The sequence below is a fragment of the Amphiura filiformis genome, chromosome 8, assembly GCF_039555335.1.
Source record: "Amphiura filiformis chromosome 8, Afil_fr2py, whole genome shotgun sequence".
Lineage (NCBI taxonomy): Eukaryota > Metazoa > Echinodermata > Ophiuroidea > Amphilepidida > Amphiuridae > Amphiura > Amphiura filiformis.
In genome coordinates this window covers 4,962,113-4,983,359 of record NC_092635.1, presented here as the reverse complement: position 1 = coordinate 4,983,359, position 21,247 = coordinate 4,962,113, and the positions used below count along the sequence as shown (strand labels likewise).

The 21,247-nt window shown below is 34.6% G+C and overlaps 2 protein-coding genes across 3 annotated transcripts; one reads left to right on the top strand and one right to left on the bottom strand.

The window, feature by feature from the left end:
• Positions 1 to 174: 174 nt before the first annotated feature.
• On the top strand, positions 175 to 15,031 carry LOC140158531 (uncharacterized). Of its 2 annotated transcripts, none has more exons than XM_072181652.1 (4): positions 175 to 804; positions 9,536 to 9,937; positions 11,093 to 11,131; positions 12,242 to 15,031. In XM_072181652.1, exons 1-4 carry the CDS (start codon positions 625 to 627, stop codon positions 12,473 to 12,475), a joined length of 855 nt encoding a protein of 284 aa, XP_072037753.1. In that variant the 5' UTR covers positions 175 to 624; the 3' UTR covers positions 12,476 to 15,031. The 2 variants fall into 2 exon arrangements, with proteins under 2 accessions (XP_072037753.1, XP_072037754.1); XM_072181653.1 differs by lacking the exon at positions 175 to 804 and adding an exon at positions 8,301 to 8,580.
• Positions 15,032 to 17,995: 2,964 nt separating this feature from the next.
• On the bottom strand, positions 17,996 to 21,247 carry LOC140158530 (5-formyltetrahydrofolate cyclo-ligase-like). Its single transcript, XM_072181651.1, has 3 exons — positions 21,125 to 21,247; positions 19,844 to 20,099; positions 17,996 to 19,009 (listed from the first exon to the last, which is right to left on the bottom strand). The coding sequence occupies exons 1-3, from the start codon at positions 21,233 to 21,235 to the stop codon at positions 18,789 to 18,791; spliced, it is 588 nt and encodes a 195-aa protein (XP_072037752.1). The 5' UTR covers positions 21,236 to 21,247; the 3' UTR covers positions 17,996 to 18,788.

The following is a 21,247-nucleotide window of genomic DNA, read 5'->3' as shown; positions in this document are numbered from 1 at the left end:
TGATAATGACTTTCTATATTTCGTTTTGTTTACTCTTTATATGCCGATCGCCTACTTGTTGTTTAATGACCCAAAGGATTTCACCCAGCCTCATTGAACACTGTACATATCTATTCATTTACATAAGAAAAGGCCTTACCACAGAAAATATACCACACACTCAATATAGCGGGCGTGGTGAATATCTGCACAAAAAGGTTCAGCGATGATGCATACCAAAATATAGATCCGCCATTTTGCTGCAGTACCGTTATTTTTGTACAAGGAAAACACATGGTATTTATGAAATGCATATTTGATACAAATGAAAATGTGAAATGATGTTCTGATTCAAGACGGAAAAGGTGTTTGTTTCAAGATCGCCATCGTTTTGTGTTTCCTTAGCGATTTACTAAGTGGACGGTTTATTAATCGCTATCATCAGCTGTCAACCTGTTGCGTCGATTTCATTCATTCATTGACATGTAAACACGATATATAAAAATGAAAGTGGACATTATTTTACCTTGACAATTGTATTTGTCTATCTACATATTGGAAAAGTCGTCAGTATTTTTAAACAATTGCATCGCAACAGTAACATTAATTTATAGGCCTATCACATCAGGTATAGGTTCATCAACGATGGCGTCGAATGGTTATCCAGTAGGCCCACCACCATCTTACAGTGATCATGAATTTGATGATATAGATAATGCAGTCTTCGAAAATGAAGATGAAGAGCCTGTTCAAAGGAGATATAAAAAGAAAGAAGACAAAAAGAAAAGTGATGGCAGAGAGAGATCATCAAGTGCTTCCAGTGTGGTAAGTATACAGAATCCCCTTAATATCTGTTAAGTCGCCTTAACTAACGTTCAAGTACCCTTAACACTCTTGATCACATGCCTTGGTAAAAATATATGGTTAACACACATCCACATATTCTTAACTATAATAAATTTTAGGACTTTCTAGATCTCATAAAATCTTACACTGGGCTATCCATGCAACTGAAATCCATATGTTCCCAATGGAAGACATGACCCTATTCCCACACAGGGGGTGTAGATTGCAAATGAGTCACGCATTCAGATTCAGGTATTAAAAGACCCCTCTTCCATTAGGCTATTGGTGTATCATGTAGATTTCAACTGGAATACCCCATTTCAGGGGATTTCACAGTTTCAAAATATTAAGATTTACAAAAAATCTTCACATTTTACTAAGATGACAACAATGGATCCAAATAGGTATCCTGTGCATTTGTATAATAATAGTGTTTGGTGGTATATCCATAGGTATGGGAGAAATACCTTCACCTGTCAAGAAGTCAAAACTGTCACAATCGGCACAAATCCAGTCTCTCCATCTTTGTTATTGTTTAATGGTCCATGATGACTCAAGCTTCAAGAAAGCCTCCTGCGAAGCTTATTTCCAGGCTCTGCTTTATTTCCATCGGGTGCTTTTAGGGAAGGGTGTAACCGACAGCCAGGCGTTATTCTGGTCAAAACTGGCTGCGAGGTCCGTGTATCTGTCACACAATTCAAATACAGTAAGAGAGTGAGATGAGAGCGGATAATATTTTGTGCCTCCAGCTCAACCGGGAGTTGCACTGGGACCTCTTGCACCAGTGTTGCATGTCAGAGTCAAAGACCTAGTAGTAGTAGTACATGTATGTCATGTTGCTCTAAGATGCAATATAATTATAAGGCTATACACTATAGCAATCAAAATCTTCCATTGCTGCTATACTTTCTTGCAATGTCTCATTCAACATGGACATTTGTAATAAACATACTACGATACCGGTAGTCCTAATAAAATGAAATAGTAAATACTTGATGATGCAGAAATATATTTTGCAACATTTTTCCAAACAGAGAGCCTTTATGTCATTTTTGACTGAAGAAGTAGAATTCTCAACGGGGATTTTCATCCTATATTCTTGTAACAACACATTAGGAAGTGTCATTAATAATTTTTAAAATCACAGTTGACCTTGGTTTCATACATTTGGACAGTCAGGGAGAGATATAGATAACATTCAATAGAACGTACATGTACATGAATAAACCTCTTGTCCTTCATTCCTATAGAATTCCGATATTTTTCAACGAAATCGTGTTTTGTTTTAAAGAAATTGTAAGGTGTTATGGGTTATTTACCATCATCTGTTTAAGCGTAGAGTATACAATACCTTAATGAATATACGTGTAGGTCATTCATTGTTACTTTCCACAACAAATGAACTTTTTAAATGGCCTTGCTATTGCTCTATTGCTATTGTTATGGGATTGCTTATGGACTTTTCCGATCTTTCATACGGTACTTAAGGGCTGGGGTATGAACGTTTGGACAGTATTTATTGTGGGACATTAGAGCACATCAGACATATCGAATTGCATTCTGAATACGAAGAATGTCATTCTGATATCAAATAATTTTGATTTTTGAAATTCGCAATTTAATACACATTTTATGGCAAATCATTAAAATTGATATTTTTGATATTTAACAGTACTTGAAGTAAACTTTATATATCTGATGATTTATACTTAAAGTGTATGTAGGTGGGATGAAAAGCCGACGATCAATTGAAAATTTTGACCTTTCGTATTGAAGATATGGATTTTTTCCCAAAACACCAAAAAAAATTAGGTCTTTTTGGGAAAAAAATCCATATCTTCAATATGAAAGGTCAAAATTTTCAATTGACCGTCGGCTTTTCCTCCCTGCTACATACACTTTAAGAATATGTCTTTAGATTTATATAATTTACTTCGAGGACTGCTATATATCAAAAATTTGAAAAATATCAAATTTTTATAATTTGTCATAAAATTTGTATTATATTGTGATTTAAAAAAAATGAAAATTATTTGATATCAGAAAGACATGATTCGTATTCAGAATGCAATTCGATAGGTCTGAGGTGCTCTCATGTCCCACAAAAAATACTGTCGAAACGCAATAAATGCTCATTTTAGATCCCTTAAGCAAAGCATTTTAAAAAGACGGCCAAGGAATTTGTTGCTGGACACTTTTCATTCCTAATAATGGTTCAAGTGGTTGTTTTAGCCCAATTTTCAAAATACAATTGAGTAGAACAAACCCACTTGAATGAACAGTCTGCGATAAGAGCTCTAGTTACGAAGTTATAGTTTCTTCGGCTCTCTTAGCTCCGTTGAGCTGACTGTGTCTTTGCTTTGAATGCAGTTGACCATGTATTTTTAAACGTAAAATAATGTGATTTGTTGACTACATTTTATGTTGGTGAAACATGGAAACCTGCAGAATAATCTTACTTCCAATAAAATGATCCATTCAGAGAAGATGATGTTGGAACTATTTTATGGAATACCTATTGTGTAGACTGGATTTGGACAAATTCGAACCCTGAATAGGCCTACTATACTCCGCTTTTTCATTTTGAATAATATTCAAGATGGCTTCAGTAGTAAGTATTAACATAGGGTTGGTGTTAAAGTTTAGGGCTAGATTCGACATGGCGAACTTTATTTCCCCGTTTATTTCAAATTCGACATAGCGAACCTCATAACGAACCTTTAACACACAGCGAGCTGCAACCTTTATAATAATATGATCTAGGCCTACATGTATTCACCTATACTAGATCCACCGTTATTGATGAATTAAAAGTACATGTATTGTACCGTCCTGTTCAACGGTGGTCAAAAGCAATGTCAGTGTATAAATTGATTGCCAGCATTTTTAAAATCACTTAAGCTGTTACATTCAATATCTGACTTAATTTTACAAAAAAAAAAAAAAAAAGTTGGTGCTGTAATATTTATACATAAATATTGGATTGCATCTAGACTTACCGTATTACATTTTTAAAAACTTGAGTAGATTATTATCTTGCCAATTAACTTATTTACCATTTTGGAAGAGAATCACAATTTTTGTTTTGTTGTTTATTTGGTTTTATAAAATGTGACTTTGGTCTGATTAGATGAGATTGTGTCACAAATATTAATTATTACCTGAAAATTAAAATAAATGCATTATGGTACCAATTATAAGCATGGGTATATCATTCCAACCATTTTGTCCTTTTTGGATGCGTTACCTAGACAACGCTTGACTACAATCGATTGTACCAACACGTATATGACACTCACTTCGTACTGCAGTGGGATGGACGATTACCAAAATGGAATAGAAATAATGTATAATACACGATCTACATAATCAATTCCAACATAATACAAATCGCATTTAAGGCGTGACCCCACCCACAAAAGGTCTTCCTTTATTATATCTTTTTTAAATCTTCCTTTCTGATTGTTTTAAATTAGATTTTATTCATATCTAGGGTGTGTTTTTTTCGTTCAAAATCTACACAAGTTTAGACAAACTGCTGCTGATTGAACAAGAATGATTAAAAATGGAAAAGATCGCTGGGTGGCCCCTGCAGTACATATTAATCAATTATGAAGAGTGTTTGAATTAATTCGTTCAAATTTGAAATTGTTGGAGCACTGGTACTTATTGATATTGGGGGTAGGCTATAGGTTAGCGTTTTCAGTATATAACCAATATTGTAACTTTAAAAATGCATTTAATGCATCTTTGGCAAAACAAAATATATTCTAATCAGCGACCAAAGAAGATGGATTGCAACCCTTTGACATACTTGTATTATTTGTACAACGGTTTTATGCATGAAGAGTTTAATTGTATAATTTATGCAATTCAGATTTCATAAAATGAGAGAATGAATCTCAATGTCACCTGCCAATGTTTAATGTACGTGTTGTTAACATGGTTTCACAGACTAATCATGCAAGACTGTGAATAACTGTCAACGGGAACGAGTTACTCATAAAACACAAATAAATTTCAGAATAGGCTAATGTTCTTTTATATAATCAATCCCAACCCTCGATTTGAATTCAACTTCCTGATCCTACAATTTCAATAGGCCAGTCCATAACATATAGCCTACATGTACATGTATAATTATGCATTTATGCTCTAAAATAACATTATAATATGTCTTGGGACCATATCTATGTTGGTTTGGGTTTAGGCTGGGAAGCAAAGGCAGTGCTACAGCTGCCTGTTTTTAAATAATGTGAATAAAAAGCTACCTCAACATACATAGCCTATGTAATGCAAAAGACAAATACTACATGTATTAAATGCTCCTACGAAGTTAACCATGTTAATATTCAGACGTCCATGTTCAGACGTGTACAAATATGTCCTCTTTTATTATTCAGTAGCTTAACAGATTATGATGGAAAGCAATGGGAATATTAGTGTTTAAGGTTAGCAACTATTTTAAACTGTTGCATTGCTAATTTCACATAGCGAGTGTGTAGAATAATTCAAATATTACAGATATCCCAGCAAACACAAAACGTTTTCGACATTATTCGCAAAAGGTCATAAAAGGTTGTCAGAAAACGTTTAAATGTCGGGTTATATAAAGGGTATATTAAGAGTATAAAACGTTTTCATAACCTTAAAAAACATTTTTGATAATCTACTGCTCAGCAAACAAAAATGTTTTACAGAAAACGTTTAAATGTCGGGTTATTTAAAGGGTATAAAAACGTTTTAATAACATTCCAAAAACATTCTTGAAAACTTGATACAAAACATTCTAAACAAAATGTTATTTTGGGGTTGAAAAAATATTTTGCGAAAAATGTTTGCCCAAAATATTTTCAATAACGTTTTAAAAACGTTTTCATGACCTTTATATAACCCGACATTTAAATGTTATTAAAAGGTTTTGAAAAAAACATTTTAAGAACATTTCTGTGTTTGCTGGGTTCAAATATTTTAACATAATGTTATTTAAGTATTGACACAATATTTGGCAAAAATGCTTGCAAAAATAGTTTACAATAACATTTTTTGAAAACATTTAAAAATATTGTTGTAGTGTGTTTTCATACAAAACGTTTTAAAACGTTATCATGACCTGTTTGTGTTTGTGTTTGCTGGGATACTTAATACTTTTGTTGGTCCCGTAGTTCTTAAGTTGTACTGAAACAACAACACTTTTGTAAAACGTATACAAACTCATTAACAACAATAAATCAAGCAAGTTTTCAAAGCATATGATTTGTAGAATGAACAATTATATCGATTTAGATAATGAAAATCGATTTTTTGGCTGCTTCGACCAACAATCCTCGTCTACCCTTAACACATGTATTCCTGCTGGTATGTATTTATGCATGTTACAACTTTGGGATCCAAATTATATACATGTATGGCAAACCAAATTAGCAAGAAGTTGCAAGATGACAGAAATGTATATAATTTAGATAGGGCAAATTGATTGATCAGAACAACGTCTGCTAAAAAACAAGCATTTGTTCCGAAATTGCTTGTCTCCCTTGTAGATCAGAGACTGATCTCAAATTGAAACAATTTTTACTCTGTACCAAAAGAAAATCTTTTAATTTCCATACAGGTACCGTTTTCCCTAACGTTTTGTTTGAATACCCTCTCTGAGGCTAGAAAAAAGTTGTTTTTGACGGTTTACAAGTATAGCTTCATATATTTGACAAAGTATTATTTTGAATACATTTGTATGAAAAAGATTCACCCATCAGCAATTATCCCATCAAAACACTGCAGTTATCTTCGAAAATATCAATTTAAAATTCTTACCAAGTTACACATAACTGCTTTTTGCTTTAAAATGATATCTCACATATTGATGTCGGATGTAGAATATTGATTTTATGCGACGCATTTATTCTTATTTTATTTTGATCCATATAATATTTCCTTTATTATCTTTAACTGTGCATTGCCGACAACTAAGCTGCCGTGTTTCGAGTGACAGATGTTATAGAGCAAATTATTTTGTGCCAATCATGCCAATAGGCTGTCAATAGAGTGTAAAACATATTCCTAACAGCTCCCCATTTCACAACTGGGTAGCGAGGGTTCGAGTGAGGAGGGCAATGTTGTGCTTTCTTATTTTTTCTTTCTCTGTTACATTTGTTTTTGTATTCTAATGATCAAACAAACAGAACAAACAAACAAACCCAAGTGCACAGTGCACAACACGATGGCACCGCCGCGCCGGGGCTCGAACTCGCAACCCTCCACAGTCCGATTGTGAGGAAGAGCCTGTACCCAGTTGCGCAACCGTGCCCCTATGGTAATTGTGCGCATGTATTACCGTATAAAAGAAGGGCAATCGAGTTTGAACTGCAAGTTAGAGATAGCTAAAAAGAGTGAAAGGCACATATTTCCAACAACTAAATTCGGATGGACTTTTTGTAGACTTTTTTGTGCTAAATGGTGTATGAACTATACCCATTTTGTGCAGTTAACGTAAACCGTGATTAAGGACTGTGGGTGTTTAGTTTTCTTCATTCAGTGATTTTATTTAGTGAACTCCCTGGACCATAAATTTTGTATTTTATTGTGAATAGTCTACCTCTCTGAGTCACAGATCAATTCTATTCATTGAAAGTAACACATACAGTGCGAGGGAAATACCTCGCCTGCTGACACACCTTTGCAATGTATACAATAGCGCCATTTATGGAAATATGAAATTTTAGGTGATACCGACCTATTTGGGATATAACACTTTTTTAGACAATTGATTACTTTGATATTTTCAAAGAGCGTATTAATAATTAAAATGTATGTCCCATATATTATTAGGCATATTGTTCTAAAGATTTTAACGAACCCTGAAAATTATAAAATTAAGGTTTTTGGAAAACCTATAGTTATAAAGCGACAATGTCCACTTTCGGGTCAACATGCATGGTCAATGGCGTTCAGAATATACAATCGACGGTGAGAACAAATGCAAGCATATATGATTGTAGTCTATGAACCTTTTCTTAAAAATACGATTTTATAACATAGGGCTGTAACTCGCACTCATTTGGCGTGAGTTTCACGCTTTTGGGCACTTTTGGTCCATAATTAACATTTTTTTAGTCGGGGCGATTTGCAACAGTCACTCCAAGCAATTCATGATTAACAAGTTTTGCATTTATAATGTACTTATATAATTTTTAGTAGCTCCATAAACAGGTGCAACACTTTATTTAGATAATATCAGCCTCACATTTAAATAATTTATAATGGCAAATGGGCATATATTATTATAAAGCTGACAACAACATCGACCACTATACTTAATTACATCGTGGTCAGTATCACCTTAAAAGAGGTGCAAAATACGGGGGACTAAATGCTACTGTGATTGTGGGTTGAATATAATTTTACTCATCAGTGGTTGCGGATATACATTCCATGAAGTTGCAATGTGTAGACAAAAATTGGAATATTATTCTATTGTTGCGTGTCATCAACGATAGCAGTTGCATTTCAGTGACCATGTTGTTTACGGAAACTATAATTATACAGTGCAGTTATTTCAGCTATGGATAATAATCAAGTTCTAACGGATTTACATAATACTGTAAAACATACATGATGACGATGATGATAATGGATTCTACAAAAATGTATTAACTAATTGGACATTTTAATACTGAACCGTTTGGTTAAATTAACGACCATAGGGGCTATTATTGCATTAGTGTAGGAATTACAATGGCTGCGGGTGCAATTGGAAAGGTAACCTATATATTTCAGGACAAATTAATTAAAAATAATGATCATTTGTATTTAATATGTTACTAACCATGCTAACTATAATTATATTTTTCAATATATCGCGGCTGATACATGATATCGGTATTGATTACGACGATGGACAATTATTATGTATCAACGCCCCTGACCTTGAATAATGTGAACTTTCGATGACACGTGAAAATTTATTAAAATGAGCATTCAAACATGGTCTAATTGTCGACCTTATTGTATTCGACCCTATTGTCTTCATGAACTAGAATGACAAACATACGACAAAGGAATGGGCTACCCTGACAGAATTACATGTATTTAACTACCTCTCCTGTCTGTGGGCTCTTGCGAACGAGAAATTGTTATCGAAACATACTCCCCAAGTACATATCAGACATAATTTATAATAAGGAAAATGAAACAACATCGATTGGCGATATTAATATGACTATCGAGTTATAAATAGTTAGTAACTCGATGATATGACACAATCAAATCCCCGTAGTTTTGGAAAGCCATAACTTTTCTTCTACGAGAGATAAAAAAGAAATAGATCCACAGGTTCAGAATGTTGTCTGTTGTGATCTTGAAATCTTTTGTTTTATTAACTGGTACTTAATGTTTGCAATATAATGTTGACATTCTTGTTTTAAAGTATAATACCGTAAAGTATCGTTTACAAGCATATAAAATGCTTTTGATGAAAGCTAAATTAATCCATTCACCATTCATCAACAAAATGATAACATCATGTAGTTTGAACAAATAATATTACCGATACAATCATATACAAATAAGTACTATTGGAAGACCAATCTATTGTATTGGCATATTTATGACTGTTTTGTATGAAGTTTTCATCAAAAACACCCTATGCTTGTAGACGAGGTTTTACGGTACATGAATACCATTACTAACCTGATATAATTTCATTTTGTTTCAGCGCGTACAGCTCAATAGACTAAGCAAACGAGAAGTAGATGATGCCAAAATGGCAACAGTCTTCGGCAAGGACGAGCAGAAAGCCGCCGCAGCAGCTGCTAAACGCGACTCAATGAAAGTTAACCCACTATATGATCAAGATGGAACAATTGAAGTGCCTTCCAACGATGCACAGAGAGCTCGTACTGGAAGCATTGGTGCTGATGATGATGACGAGGAGGCAGGATACTCCTCAAGAAAATCTAAAAAACCATTCAAAAAATCTAAGAGAAAAACAAACTCTGACGAGGAAGACAATGATGCACTTGTTGAACCTAAGATTGCTTATAGCAAGAATTTCAGATTTAAAGGACCGACGAAACAGAATGGAGCTTTGAATGGTCAAGCGGGAAACAAGAAAGTCGTAAGTAGTAAATGAAAACAATAAATTGGGTGAAACAAAGGACCGTGCACGTAACCTCACTTACTCGTGCTCAAGTCAAAACGTTAAACACACCATTACTAAAATGTATACATATGTGATGTCGTCTTCCTACCCTCGGAATGACCTTGATGATGACTCTGATGTTCTTTTATTTACGCTTGGTATAATATTAATTAAAGTAGTAAATGAATGAAAACATTGAAGATGACTTTGATGTTCGTTTGTTTATGTTTGGAATAATATGAGTTAAAATAGTAAATGAACCAAAAGAGTGAAAACATTGAAGATGACTTTGATGTTCTTTTGTTTACGTTTGGAATAATATGAGTTAAAATAGTAAATGAACCAAAAGAGTGAAAACATTGAAGATGACTTTGATGTTCTTTTGTTTACGCTTGGAATAATACGAGTTGAAATAGTAAATGAACCAAAAGAGTCAAAACAACGGAAATTAAAACAACAACAACAGCAACAACCGCAACAATAACAATATATATTACATGAACTGCAACCATAATTCAATATTACTTGCAAGCAAACTCGATCATACTGCATGTAATGTGCGTTTTCCAGTTGTCGGGTCTCCAAAAAAGAAGAAAAGAAACATAAATATTTAAAGTATATTAATCTCTTTTACAGATTTTTTCATTTCACAAGGATAAAAAATATAAGAATATATAACATCAAAATTCGCTACAAATTGCTAATAAACAAACGCAGTCTTAACGTGCGTTTTTTTGAAACTGTGTCTATTGCTTGTCGATAATCAACAGCTGATAATAATAATATAACAGCAACAGCAGCAACAACAACATTGGCAACAATTACAACGACAACAACAACACAAAATAAAAACATCATCAGCACCCACAATTCTATTTATACATTAGATCAACACAATACATTATAAGCAAACTCTATCATAATGTACGTTTTCCAGATGCCGGGTCTCCATAGGTAAATAATTGATTGGTCTCCTTTAGAATTCAGGTTCCTCATATCATGCAAAAGGAGCAAAAAGTAGAACAAAAACTGTCATTGTCATAAGTTGTATTTGAATATGTTCAAACATTTCTGATATGCTTGTGAAGATATAAAATATTAACATTTCTATATATTTCATTTCTATTGCAGACAACTGCAGGTAGAATTATGCCTTCAAGAATATCAAGGGTAAGTTTCAGCTGAATTACTATTTTTTCGTCATTGTTCTGGTAACCTTCTTTATTTGGGATTGTAAATATTAGTATGGATTGCATGTAAGAGTTCTAATACATATCGTACATTGATTTTATAACATTTTAAGATGTTAAGAAAAACAATACCACCGTACCATTTTATACAAACTCCTCAACAAAAGTTTGGAAAGTTTTTTCAAGCATCTATATCTCAAATTATTTGTGACATGTTCATGTCGTGTTCCATATCAATGGATAGCTACTTTATTCCCCTTTACAATGACACCACATTTGAAACAATTACCTTTTTCACGGTTGAGGACACGTCTTGTAAATGTAGTGGGGTCTCAAACAGAATGTGCCAAATTGGCCATTATTCTGTGCTCAAACAACATTAGTCACTAACCTTAGTAACGGATGGAAAACCATATACAGCCACAACAGCCAGGCACCTCCTCACATGCATGCTGCTCACCACCTGGCCACACGTTGCTGTAGAATGGCATTCCATTCTTCAACCAGGATTCGTCGCAGGTCATTCAATGTGGTTGCATTGCCTACTCTGGCGCGTAGGGCCTACAGCACGATCAAGCCGGTCTCACAAGTGTTCAATCGGGTTGAGGTCTGGGCTGATGGCAGCCCATTCCATTCTCTCTACTCCCATATTCTGTAGGTAGGCTAGTCGTTGACTACCCTGGCTCTGTGGGGCGAGCGGTGTCATCTTGGAGGATTGCATTATGTCACATGCAGATTGTGACAATATGGGATTGCAGCTTGCTGCACAGAATAATGGTCAATTTGATTGTTGAAGGTGATTGTTTCAAATGTGGTGTCATTGTAAAGGGGAATAGAGTAGCTATCTATTGATATGGAACACGACATGAACATGTCACAAATAATCTGAGATATAGATGCTTGAAAAACCTTTCCAAACTTTTGTTGAGGAGTTTATTATTTACAATATTAATTCAAAGTTTAAGCTTATTGCTCGTTTACATCGTGAATTTTGTTCAAGGTATTTCAAATGTTGCAAAGGTTTTTAATAAAATATCATTCTACACGCCTATAAACAACTCTTACTCTTTTCTCCTCTTTCTGCCAACAGAATGCAATACCAGGTAGTCAAATCATGGCGTCATTATCAGGTAATGAGCGTCCTAAACCCAAACCAGCTTACCAGGAAGAACCACAGTTATCTAATCAAGATGAAATCGAAGCATCCCAACGGAGATCGGAGATCAAGAAGAAATGGAGACTTGTGGTAGCTCTTATTCTCATTATATTAGTGTTTGCACTTATTCTGGTTATTGTCTTGTATTTTGCCGCTAAAGGATCGTAGAGAGACACTTTATCAATAAATAATTATTTGGCTTCCTTAAGTCAGTTTCGTCAAAGTTGTTGGTGCAAAAGTATCTATTGTGTCGTCTTTGTATACTACTACAACATTCGCATATTATGTGATATTTTGAGACTGTTGATTGTTCCCTGACATGCTTGACTGGAGTCTGGAAGTAGGGAACTGCCTTTTAGATATCTATATAATACAAAAAATGTATCTTGAAATGTAGATCGGAATATCTACATGTTCAGAAAGCAATAAAAAGTCTTTATGTAACTTTTTATAACAATACATATATATTTTAAGACATCTTCTTAGCTCTTCTTAAATGCATAATTTGTAAAATAGAAGTATGCAGCACACGCTATAAAACACAATAGCATTAAGGTGTGTGATATTATCGTTTGAAGAATCCAACAAACACCTGCAGCTTACATACAACTCGCATCTTATAGGGGAAGTGAAGGGTGTAAGACAGTCGATTGCTGCCAATTAATTTGGAATCACGTATTTATAAACGTGTGCTGATAAAGCGAAAACTATTTATGTATTTCCCATAGGACAGTATTACCCGTACCTATTATGCTAGTTGAGAGTATAGCTGAATGTTTGGAAAAGACATCAGATGTATTGTTATTGTAGTTCCTTCAGTCAATATGAAATGCTGAAATTGTGCCACGTTCTTTCGATGTCAATCAGCATAAAAAACCAACAATTCAATGTTGTTGTGATGGAGTGTGCATATTTACTTTCGATTTTGTTGGCACTTATCATACATGGAATAGAAGTGCCATTATTATGATGATTTATATGTATATTTTTGTATTGAGATATAAATTGAAAGTTTCTGCACATGACCAAAATATTTAAAGTACTTTTTATTGTGGTAATCAACTATATTGTGCACAAAAAGTATCTTTACACTTGGGAAGAAGATAATGCCCGCCATAATGTTAAGGTGATATGCAGTAAGATAGCTTACTCGGCTGCGAGAATCTGGGGTTACAAGCATTTCAATCGTTGAAGGTCGAATTTTAATAATGACAAACTGACCTATCCAAGTTTCCAAAAAAAGCGCATTTTCTTCAGTCAATATTTTTTTTGCTTGACTTATTATCATCAGATACTTCATTTTACATTGAGAGAGCAGAGTGATTCATAAACTACCTTCTAAAGAACTAAAACAAAACAACTATAAAGAAAACCGAAACAAGGAAGTGAAACCGAATAAAGTTGTAAAATGTACAAAGAATTCAAAATAAAACAAAACATGCTGCTTTAAGTTTAATAAATATTAAGTGAAGAAAATGCGTTATCCTTTTGTTTTTGTTAAGTTTTAAAATGGTGGACGCTTTTCTGTAGAGATACCTTTTGTGCACAGTATTTAAGTTTTGAAAGATGTTATTATTTGTGCCTATCTAATAACATAGTTAACTAAGACAGAAACAATGTAAACATGTTACTAAATATACGTTTTTCATGCACGTCCAGGGTGCACTGGAAAAATGTACGTACTTCGATAACCTGTTTAACATGCACCTCCCCACCCACAGTAACCCCCTTACTTGGCCCTATCCACATGCAATGCATCCAAAAGACTTGATTCCATTCAAGATAATTTTACAATGCTTGCAAAAGGTTGTATGTTTATATTGTATTTAATTATTCAACATACACTGACTATTATTTCCCCAAATATCAAACTTCGGTACGTTTTCTATCAAATGCCTGCTCACTAAAATATAATTGTTGTCTTAGAACATGTGTAGTGAGAATTTAGTTAACACTGACTGTACCGAGACAACATGTTGCTAAAGTACGCTTTCCTCGCACCGGGTCTCCACTGACACGGAAAACAATGTAACAACGTACTCCCAACCCACATTAACAATCACACCCCCACACCTACCCAACAACCCCACCAACACACCCCCACATCCAAATACTGCACACCATAGTATTTGAAAGTAATTTCATTGAATTTAATAATTCTTATTTTGCAATATTAACAAAATGTCATTATGTTATTGTTGCATGTATTTTATTATTTCATACAACTTACTAAATATTTCACTTATATGGTACGGTTTCTAGGACCTGCCTTCAGTCATTGAAATATTTGGTATGTTACCATATTTTTGCTTGAGGTTTTTAATTGCAGTACCCGGGACAGAGAAAATATGTATGTTTTCGGCATTCGGGGTATCCTCTGAATAATACTTTGATGTCTGAATTATGTAGCACCCCACATCCTCACCCCGGCACACCCCAACCCACCCTGCACTGCATACCATATAATTATTTGAAACTCAAACTGTTGCTTTTGATGGCTGTATTGCCATGTTAGTGGCTTGATGAGTTGAATCTTTGAATCCTTTGATGCTTCGAAAGTTCACGGTCATGAAGTCATCATGGGGAAAGCTGGCAACAGGGCCAAAACACTCAACATCAAGAATACAAAATGGTAGTTAGCCATCTAAAGCTACTGTTTGTGACCAACAACTCAAAGAGTATTATATTTGTATTGGTTTATTGGTGGTTTTTTTTGGGTGGGGTGGGGGTGGGGGTTGTATCAAATCAAATGTCACATCTAATCCTTCATATGTTTGTCGTTTTCCAAATTAATGACATTAACATGCTTAAAATGTTACACAGTACTCAATTGTAAAGGGGTTTATGAAATGTCCTCAGTTTTTGGTAACTTTATAATGCCTTCATAATGCTTGGTTGAACTTGGTTCCAACTTCCGAGTGATGCTCAATTATGTGCTTTGAGATTACTCATTATACAGGTTGGATTCTTCAAGGAACAAAATAAATGAAATGCCAATCTTGTTTTCCACAAACATAACTGGAATTTCAATAATCACTTCAAATTCTAGATTTCAGACTCGTGACCCCATTTTGTTGGAATTTTTCATGAGAACTAGCTTTTGAAACCAGATAGTGTGGAGAATTTTTGGTATTCCGGCATGCTGTTTTTCTGGAATAACCCATCGTATTATAAATTAGTACCATCAGTGCCATTGTTGGATTTCCTTGTTAAATCAAGCCAGAGTATAATGCAAGAAGTACGTGTCTCATGACGCAAATGTGATGAACTGCTATGTGTAAAAAAAAATTCAAATTATAAGTAACAAGATGTTGTGACCTAACACTGAGGAAAATAATTGTAATTGACAATGTAAAATTTATTATTATAAAAGCATAAAATCATGTTATACCATTGTTCAAGTGTAATAAGTACTATTACTGGGTGTAAATAAAATGTACGATCTACCTTTGGGGGTTTGTATATTTTGATAATTTATCAAATTATGAAGAAAAAAATATTTGAAATAAAGTACTACAGTATGTTCCATGAAACTGATTTCTATTTGCGTATCACATGTTTTAAAGAGTGTTGCATGTTCTTTTAAAAATTGTGTTGGTGAATACTGGGTCATGGTTGGTACAAAAGATTAGTAATACTATAGTTTGTGTCATGTGGAAAGTAAAACCTAGCCTCCTAATTGACACGTGTCATTTCCATTTTGTATTCTTCGAATCATTTTCATGATTCAAGTTAATCACCAAAAGTTCACGGGTATACTTCTTGAATTGAATCATCCCAAGACTGTAAGCAATATATTGAAATTAAAAGAAACAAATAATTATTTTCCTGTCATGTTACGGGGCTGTCATGTCTCAGTAATCCATGAGGTAAAAGTGCTAATATTTCTTAATTGTTCTCATACCACGTGTAAAACTAGACATTTTTGAAAAGAAAAGAGTTAATGAATCAAAATGTGAACACAGATTTGGTGTATAATAACCATTTTGGACACAATCACAAATTTCTCTGGAATTTACAAGACCAAAATCAAATTTCTATTTCACAACTTTTCCAGACTCTTTGGGAACCTAAACCTGAACATGGAGTTATTACAAGTGGAGGGTGGGGCATAAAATACATTTCAGGCAGGTTTTTTGGTTGGAGTGCAAAATAAATAATTGGGGGGGGGGCAAAGACGAAAAATATTTCCCGGCATTATCGGTGGGATATATACATATGCCGGTTTTTTTTCACAGAGACTGTACATATTAAGTGTTTGAGCTTCCAAAAAAGGGACAATGATATGCGCACGTAGCATGCAAAAATGTGATATTTACACTATTTTGGTCCATGAGTGGGGTGAACTTTGGTGGGAAACAGGCTCCTTGCCCCTTTACTTTCCTTTGCCTTACTGATTTTCTCTTCCATTTTTGTCAGGGGGCACTTTTCTCTGTCATTTTCTGTTAGGGGAGTCCTGCTGGCTACGCTACTGGCAACCTTTGACACCTCATTTTGAAAATCTATCTAACGTACATATCAGGTGGCGGATGACATGATCGAGCCGGCAACTTGTGAAACCGCCCGGCCGTATGGCATTTTTGCAATATACTCGGTTAGTTTTGTGGGGTTCATTATCGAACCCCAACGGTTTTAGCTTGTACAAGGTGTCCCATAAAAAGGTTACATGTAGAAAATGAACCGCATTTTGTGATGGTACAATAAAACAATGTAATTTGTTCACATATTATTTATTGATCCTTCTTGCAACTGTTTGCTAAGTTTCAATTCCGTATCTTAAAAGCAACTTAACTTATGAGGGCAAGATGACAGGGGTGTCAAGAGTGGCTAACCATCAAAATATCGCACAACGAAAGTTGAACACACGCTCACCTTTGTTTTCAGATTTTTTTTCTTTATTACTTTTTATGTTTCTCTTATTTTTCATTGTTGAACTTATTGAACGAAAGAAACATATTGAAAAATAAAATATTGTACACTGGTCAGGTGGTCATTAGAGAAGAACACGTTTTTGGTGAAAGCAGTTCTGCACGCTGTATCTCATGTTATCAGCATAGTAAAATGAATAACAATCTTTTGCATTTAGGCCTTGTTTGGTTTTGTTGACTTGAAATCGCTGCTGTTTGTTTTTACATTTTCTGAATGAACTCTTGAAATAAAACTGAACAAGTTTTATTATTTGTTTATCAGAATAATATATTGCATTTGCCATGCAATGGCTGGGCCTACTCAAGTGCCCCGCAAAATGCACGGTGGCTGTGACGGTGGTATAATGAACCCCGTGTTGCATTATGTCACGTAAAGAGCTTGCTCAAGAATGCGTGGAATGCGGATTAAGTACGTAGGTTGTGAACTTGACATTCAGAGGGGTACTAGTAGAGGGCACATAGATTATGTCATGAAAAGGATATTTATAATAAAATATTACCTTAGATTATTTTCAAAAATCTACATGTAACCTTTTTTTTTGGGACACCCGGTATTTATATTATTTATCAACATAGGCCTATTTGTTTGTGATATTTCAAGCGTTTTAAAATTTCAAAATAATCCCATTCAATTACACGGTTGACGATGAAAATTTACTGAATTTAGAGAATGCAATGCGGCCACCACCTGGTACATATTGCACGAAAATCACAAAAAATGCATTAGACTGTACAAAGAGTCTGATGAATACTGTTCCATCCACTTTTACCAGTATATTTAAAAATAAATATTTTATTCAACATAATCATTCATAGGGAAACAATATACTAAAGATGATATATTGGTCATGTGAAATATAAAGCATGCATATAAAATTATTTGATATTTATAACATTTACTGTGACAAGTATATGTAAAACATTCCAGGTTACAATAACTAGTATGAAAAACACAATACGACCTAAACCATTTTAGCAAAATTTGATAAAATTTAAACAACAAAAAAGGCAAGAAAAAGACTAATTAATTACAAAACAATTGACAAATCCAGTACCAAAACTGAAAAGTGCTAACTGTCAACTTCATGATCATGGATTTTGATTTCATAGCTCACATTATTCATGTTATTACTTTGTTACATCTCCAACCAAGTTATCTGTACTGATTTGAAAATGAGGGCGCTAGTACCAATTTTTGGATGATGTAAGATATGTTCAAATGGTGCATGGTATGCTCAGTTATACATTTCTTCTTCAGAAAAAAGAAAAAGTAAGTATAAAAATACTCCATATCAGAGAATTCTTCCTCTACAAATCTATTATCTACTATGCCAAGATGTATTTCTACATAGATTCTCTCAACTTCTGAGTGGTATGTACATCTGGATGACTATCATAAAGAAGATGGAAGCTGAACATCTAAGTTCATCAAATGATGTGCTTGTTGGAAAAATACAAATTTATGACAATAAGATTTATCTGCTCCAAAAGTTGTGATAAAAATAATATTATATGCATTCAAAAAAATACTAATGCAGTATGCTCCAAGATGTTCATTCTCCAAAAAGCACATGATCAATTGTGATATCATCATCTGTAGTTGGGATAGAATCACACATTTGTTCTTTAAATGCCAATGCAATTGTATGTGGTTTCCCACTGGTATGTTCAGTACATCGTCTCTGGTAGGAGTCATAATAGCCCATGCCACGTCCAAGACGATCACCGCTTCTTGAAAACCCGAGTCCAGGGATAATGATTAAGTCTAGACCACCTAAAAATATCAAATTATAGAATGGAAAGAAACATTGTTAGTTCAAAACATTACTCAGGTAATGGGTGTTTGACAGAACAATAATTTAGGAATCAATTAAGTTCCATCAGACTGGAAAAAATGTAAATACCTAGGAACATTACTAGATACTAACGAAGATATAAAAAGGAGAAAATGTCTAGCAATAGCATCATATAATCAACTCAAACATTTCCTGCAAAGCAAAAGAACAAACATTACAACAAAAATGAGAATTTTTAATGCGTATGTAGGATCCATTTTTCTATACAATAGTGAATTATGGACATTGACAACAAAACTTGAACACAAAATAGATGTATTTCAAAGAACTCTACTTAGAAGAACAATATCCATCACAAAACTAGACAAAATGACAAATGCTGATCTATATACAAACACAAATGCTGAACCATGGAGCAAAACCATCAAAAGAAGAAGACTAAACTGGGTGGGTCATCTATACAGACTCCCAGAAGAAACTCCAGCACGTCAAGCCCTATCTGAATTTCAAAGAAAAACTAAAAGCGTCCTGTCGGACGCCCAAAACCAACGTGGGTGGCGCAAATGCAGAAAGAAGTAGATGAACAAACTCTTACACAGACCAATGACAGATTAATAGCCTGGAGAGCAGTAGTAGCGTGCGCAATGGCAACATAGCCGGAAAGCGTCTACGATGATGATAAGTTCCTATATTAAAGAATTCTTTTTAATGTAAATCATTATCTAATGTAGCTGAATCACAAATGTGTTTTATGTGTCCCATATTATATTTGTTCCTTGATCAAATTAATTGTAGCAATCTTGGGAACTAACCTGTCGACAGTGCCTCCTCTCTATCATCTCCTTCTGCAGGTTGTTTAATGTTCCATTTAGTCTTGGGTAAGGTCTCAAAGTCCTCCATAGAATTCAACTTGAGCATGTTCATACGGGGGCCGATGTACTGCGGAATGAAGCATGTCTTATTGTTGGCGAATATGTGTCTTAGGATCTGGTCTGTGCCGACTTCCTCAGGCATGCTTAGATACACTGATATCCTCTTGCTTTGTCGGTAGATGGGATGATTTATGAGCTAGAAAAAAATATCACAAATCTACACGTTTACAAGTTACCCAACCAGATTTGCTATCCCTTTCTCTTTCTCCGTCCCTCCCTTCCTTTCAGGTACGATAGCACTAAGTTTGAAAACCAGGGTTCTGAAAACCACTGAACTCCCTAAAATTCAAAATGTGGGGGCTCAAACCCAAAATCAGGGGTTTTCAGAACATGTACACCACCCCAATCCAACATTTGAAATTAACATAACTTAGCCTTGGTATCCATTTCTTCCTCTGCTTTTTTTCATACACATACTGACATTAATTTTTGGTATAAAAATTCTATGGCCCTGCAAGTCATGCCAGTATATTCATGATCGGAGGTTGGTATAGTACGGATGACGGAGCTCGGAGAACTTGACGGATGACGGAGCTCGGATAACTTTACGGATCACGGACCTCGGATTCGGACAACAAACACCGGATGAACGGATGTTAAAAATTTGAAGCTTAAAATGTCATAATTAAACTAAATTATTTCCCGCATGATAAAACTTAGCTAAACTTATTCACTTTAGGCCTATTACACCTGTATGATGCATGATGATCAACATGCGCACGGATATCGGATACCAGTGAACAAACATCACGGACGGACAGATAACAACCACGGATGTTTGAGATTGACACCGGATGATCGGATTTAACACCCCCTTCCAAAGAAAATAACACCCCCTACCTAACTTAACTTCCCTGAAAATGAAAAATAAGAAATCAACTCTTTTTTTGGAATTATTTCATCAATCAAGACTTACAATATTTTATAGAGGTTAAATTAATGGCATGTTATGTGATTTCCCCCATTGAGTGCAACGCCAACAGTATAAAGTGTCCCCAGTGGGAAGAGGCGATCTATCGCAAGCGACAGAATGTGGCCATTACGCATGACGAGGTATGGGTAAGCTTAAATTTTCGTCTGCTCCATTGCAAATTGCATAGGCCTACATGTTACAGGAATTTGTGACACATTTAAAAAATTCATCTTCAGATAGGAGTATACCTTATTTGTTATAAAATCCGCCTGTCGTGTCTTGTCAGCATCTGAGAGCGCCTGTAATCGTTTTTTTAATTCGAGCCGAAGTAACTTTTTTGCCTGTCTGATGGCAGCCATCTTGGTTTTATA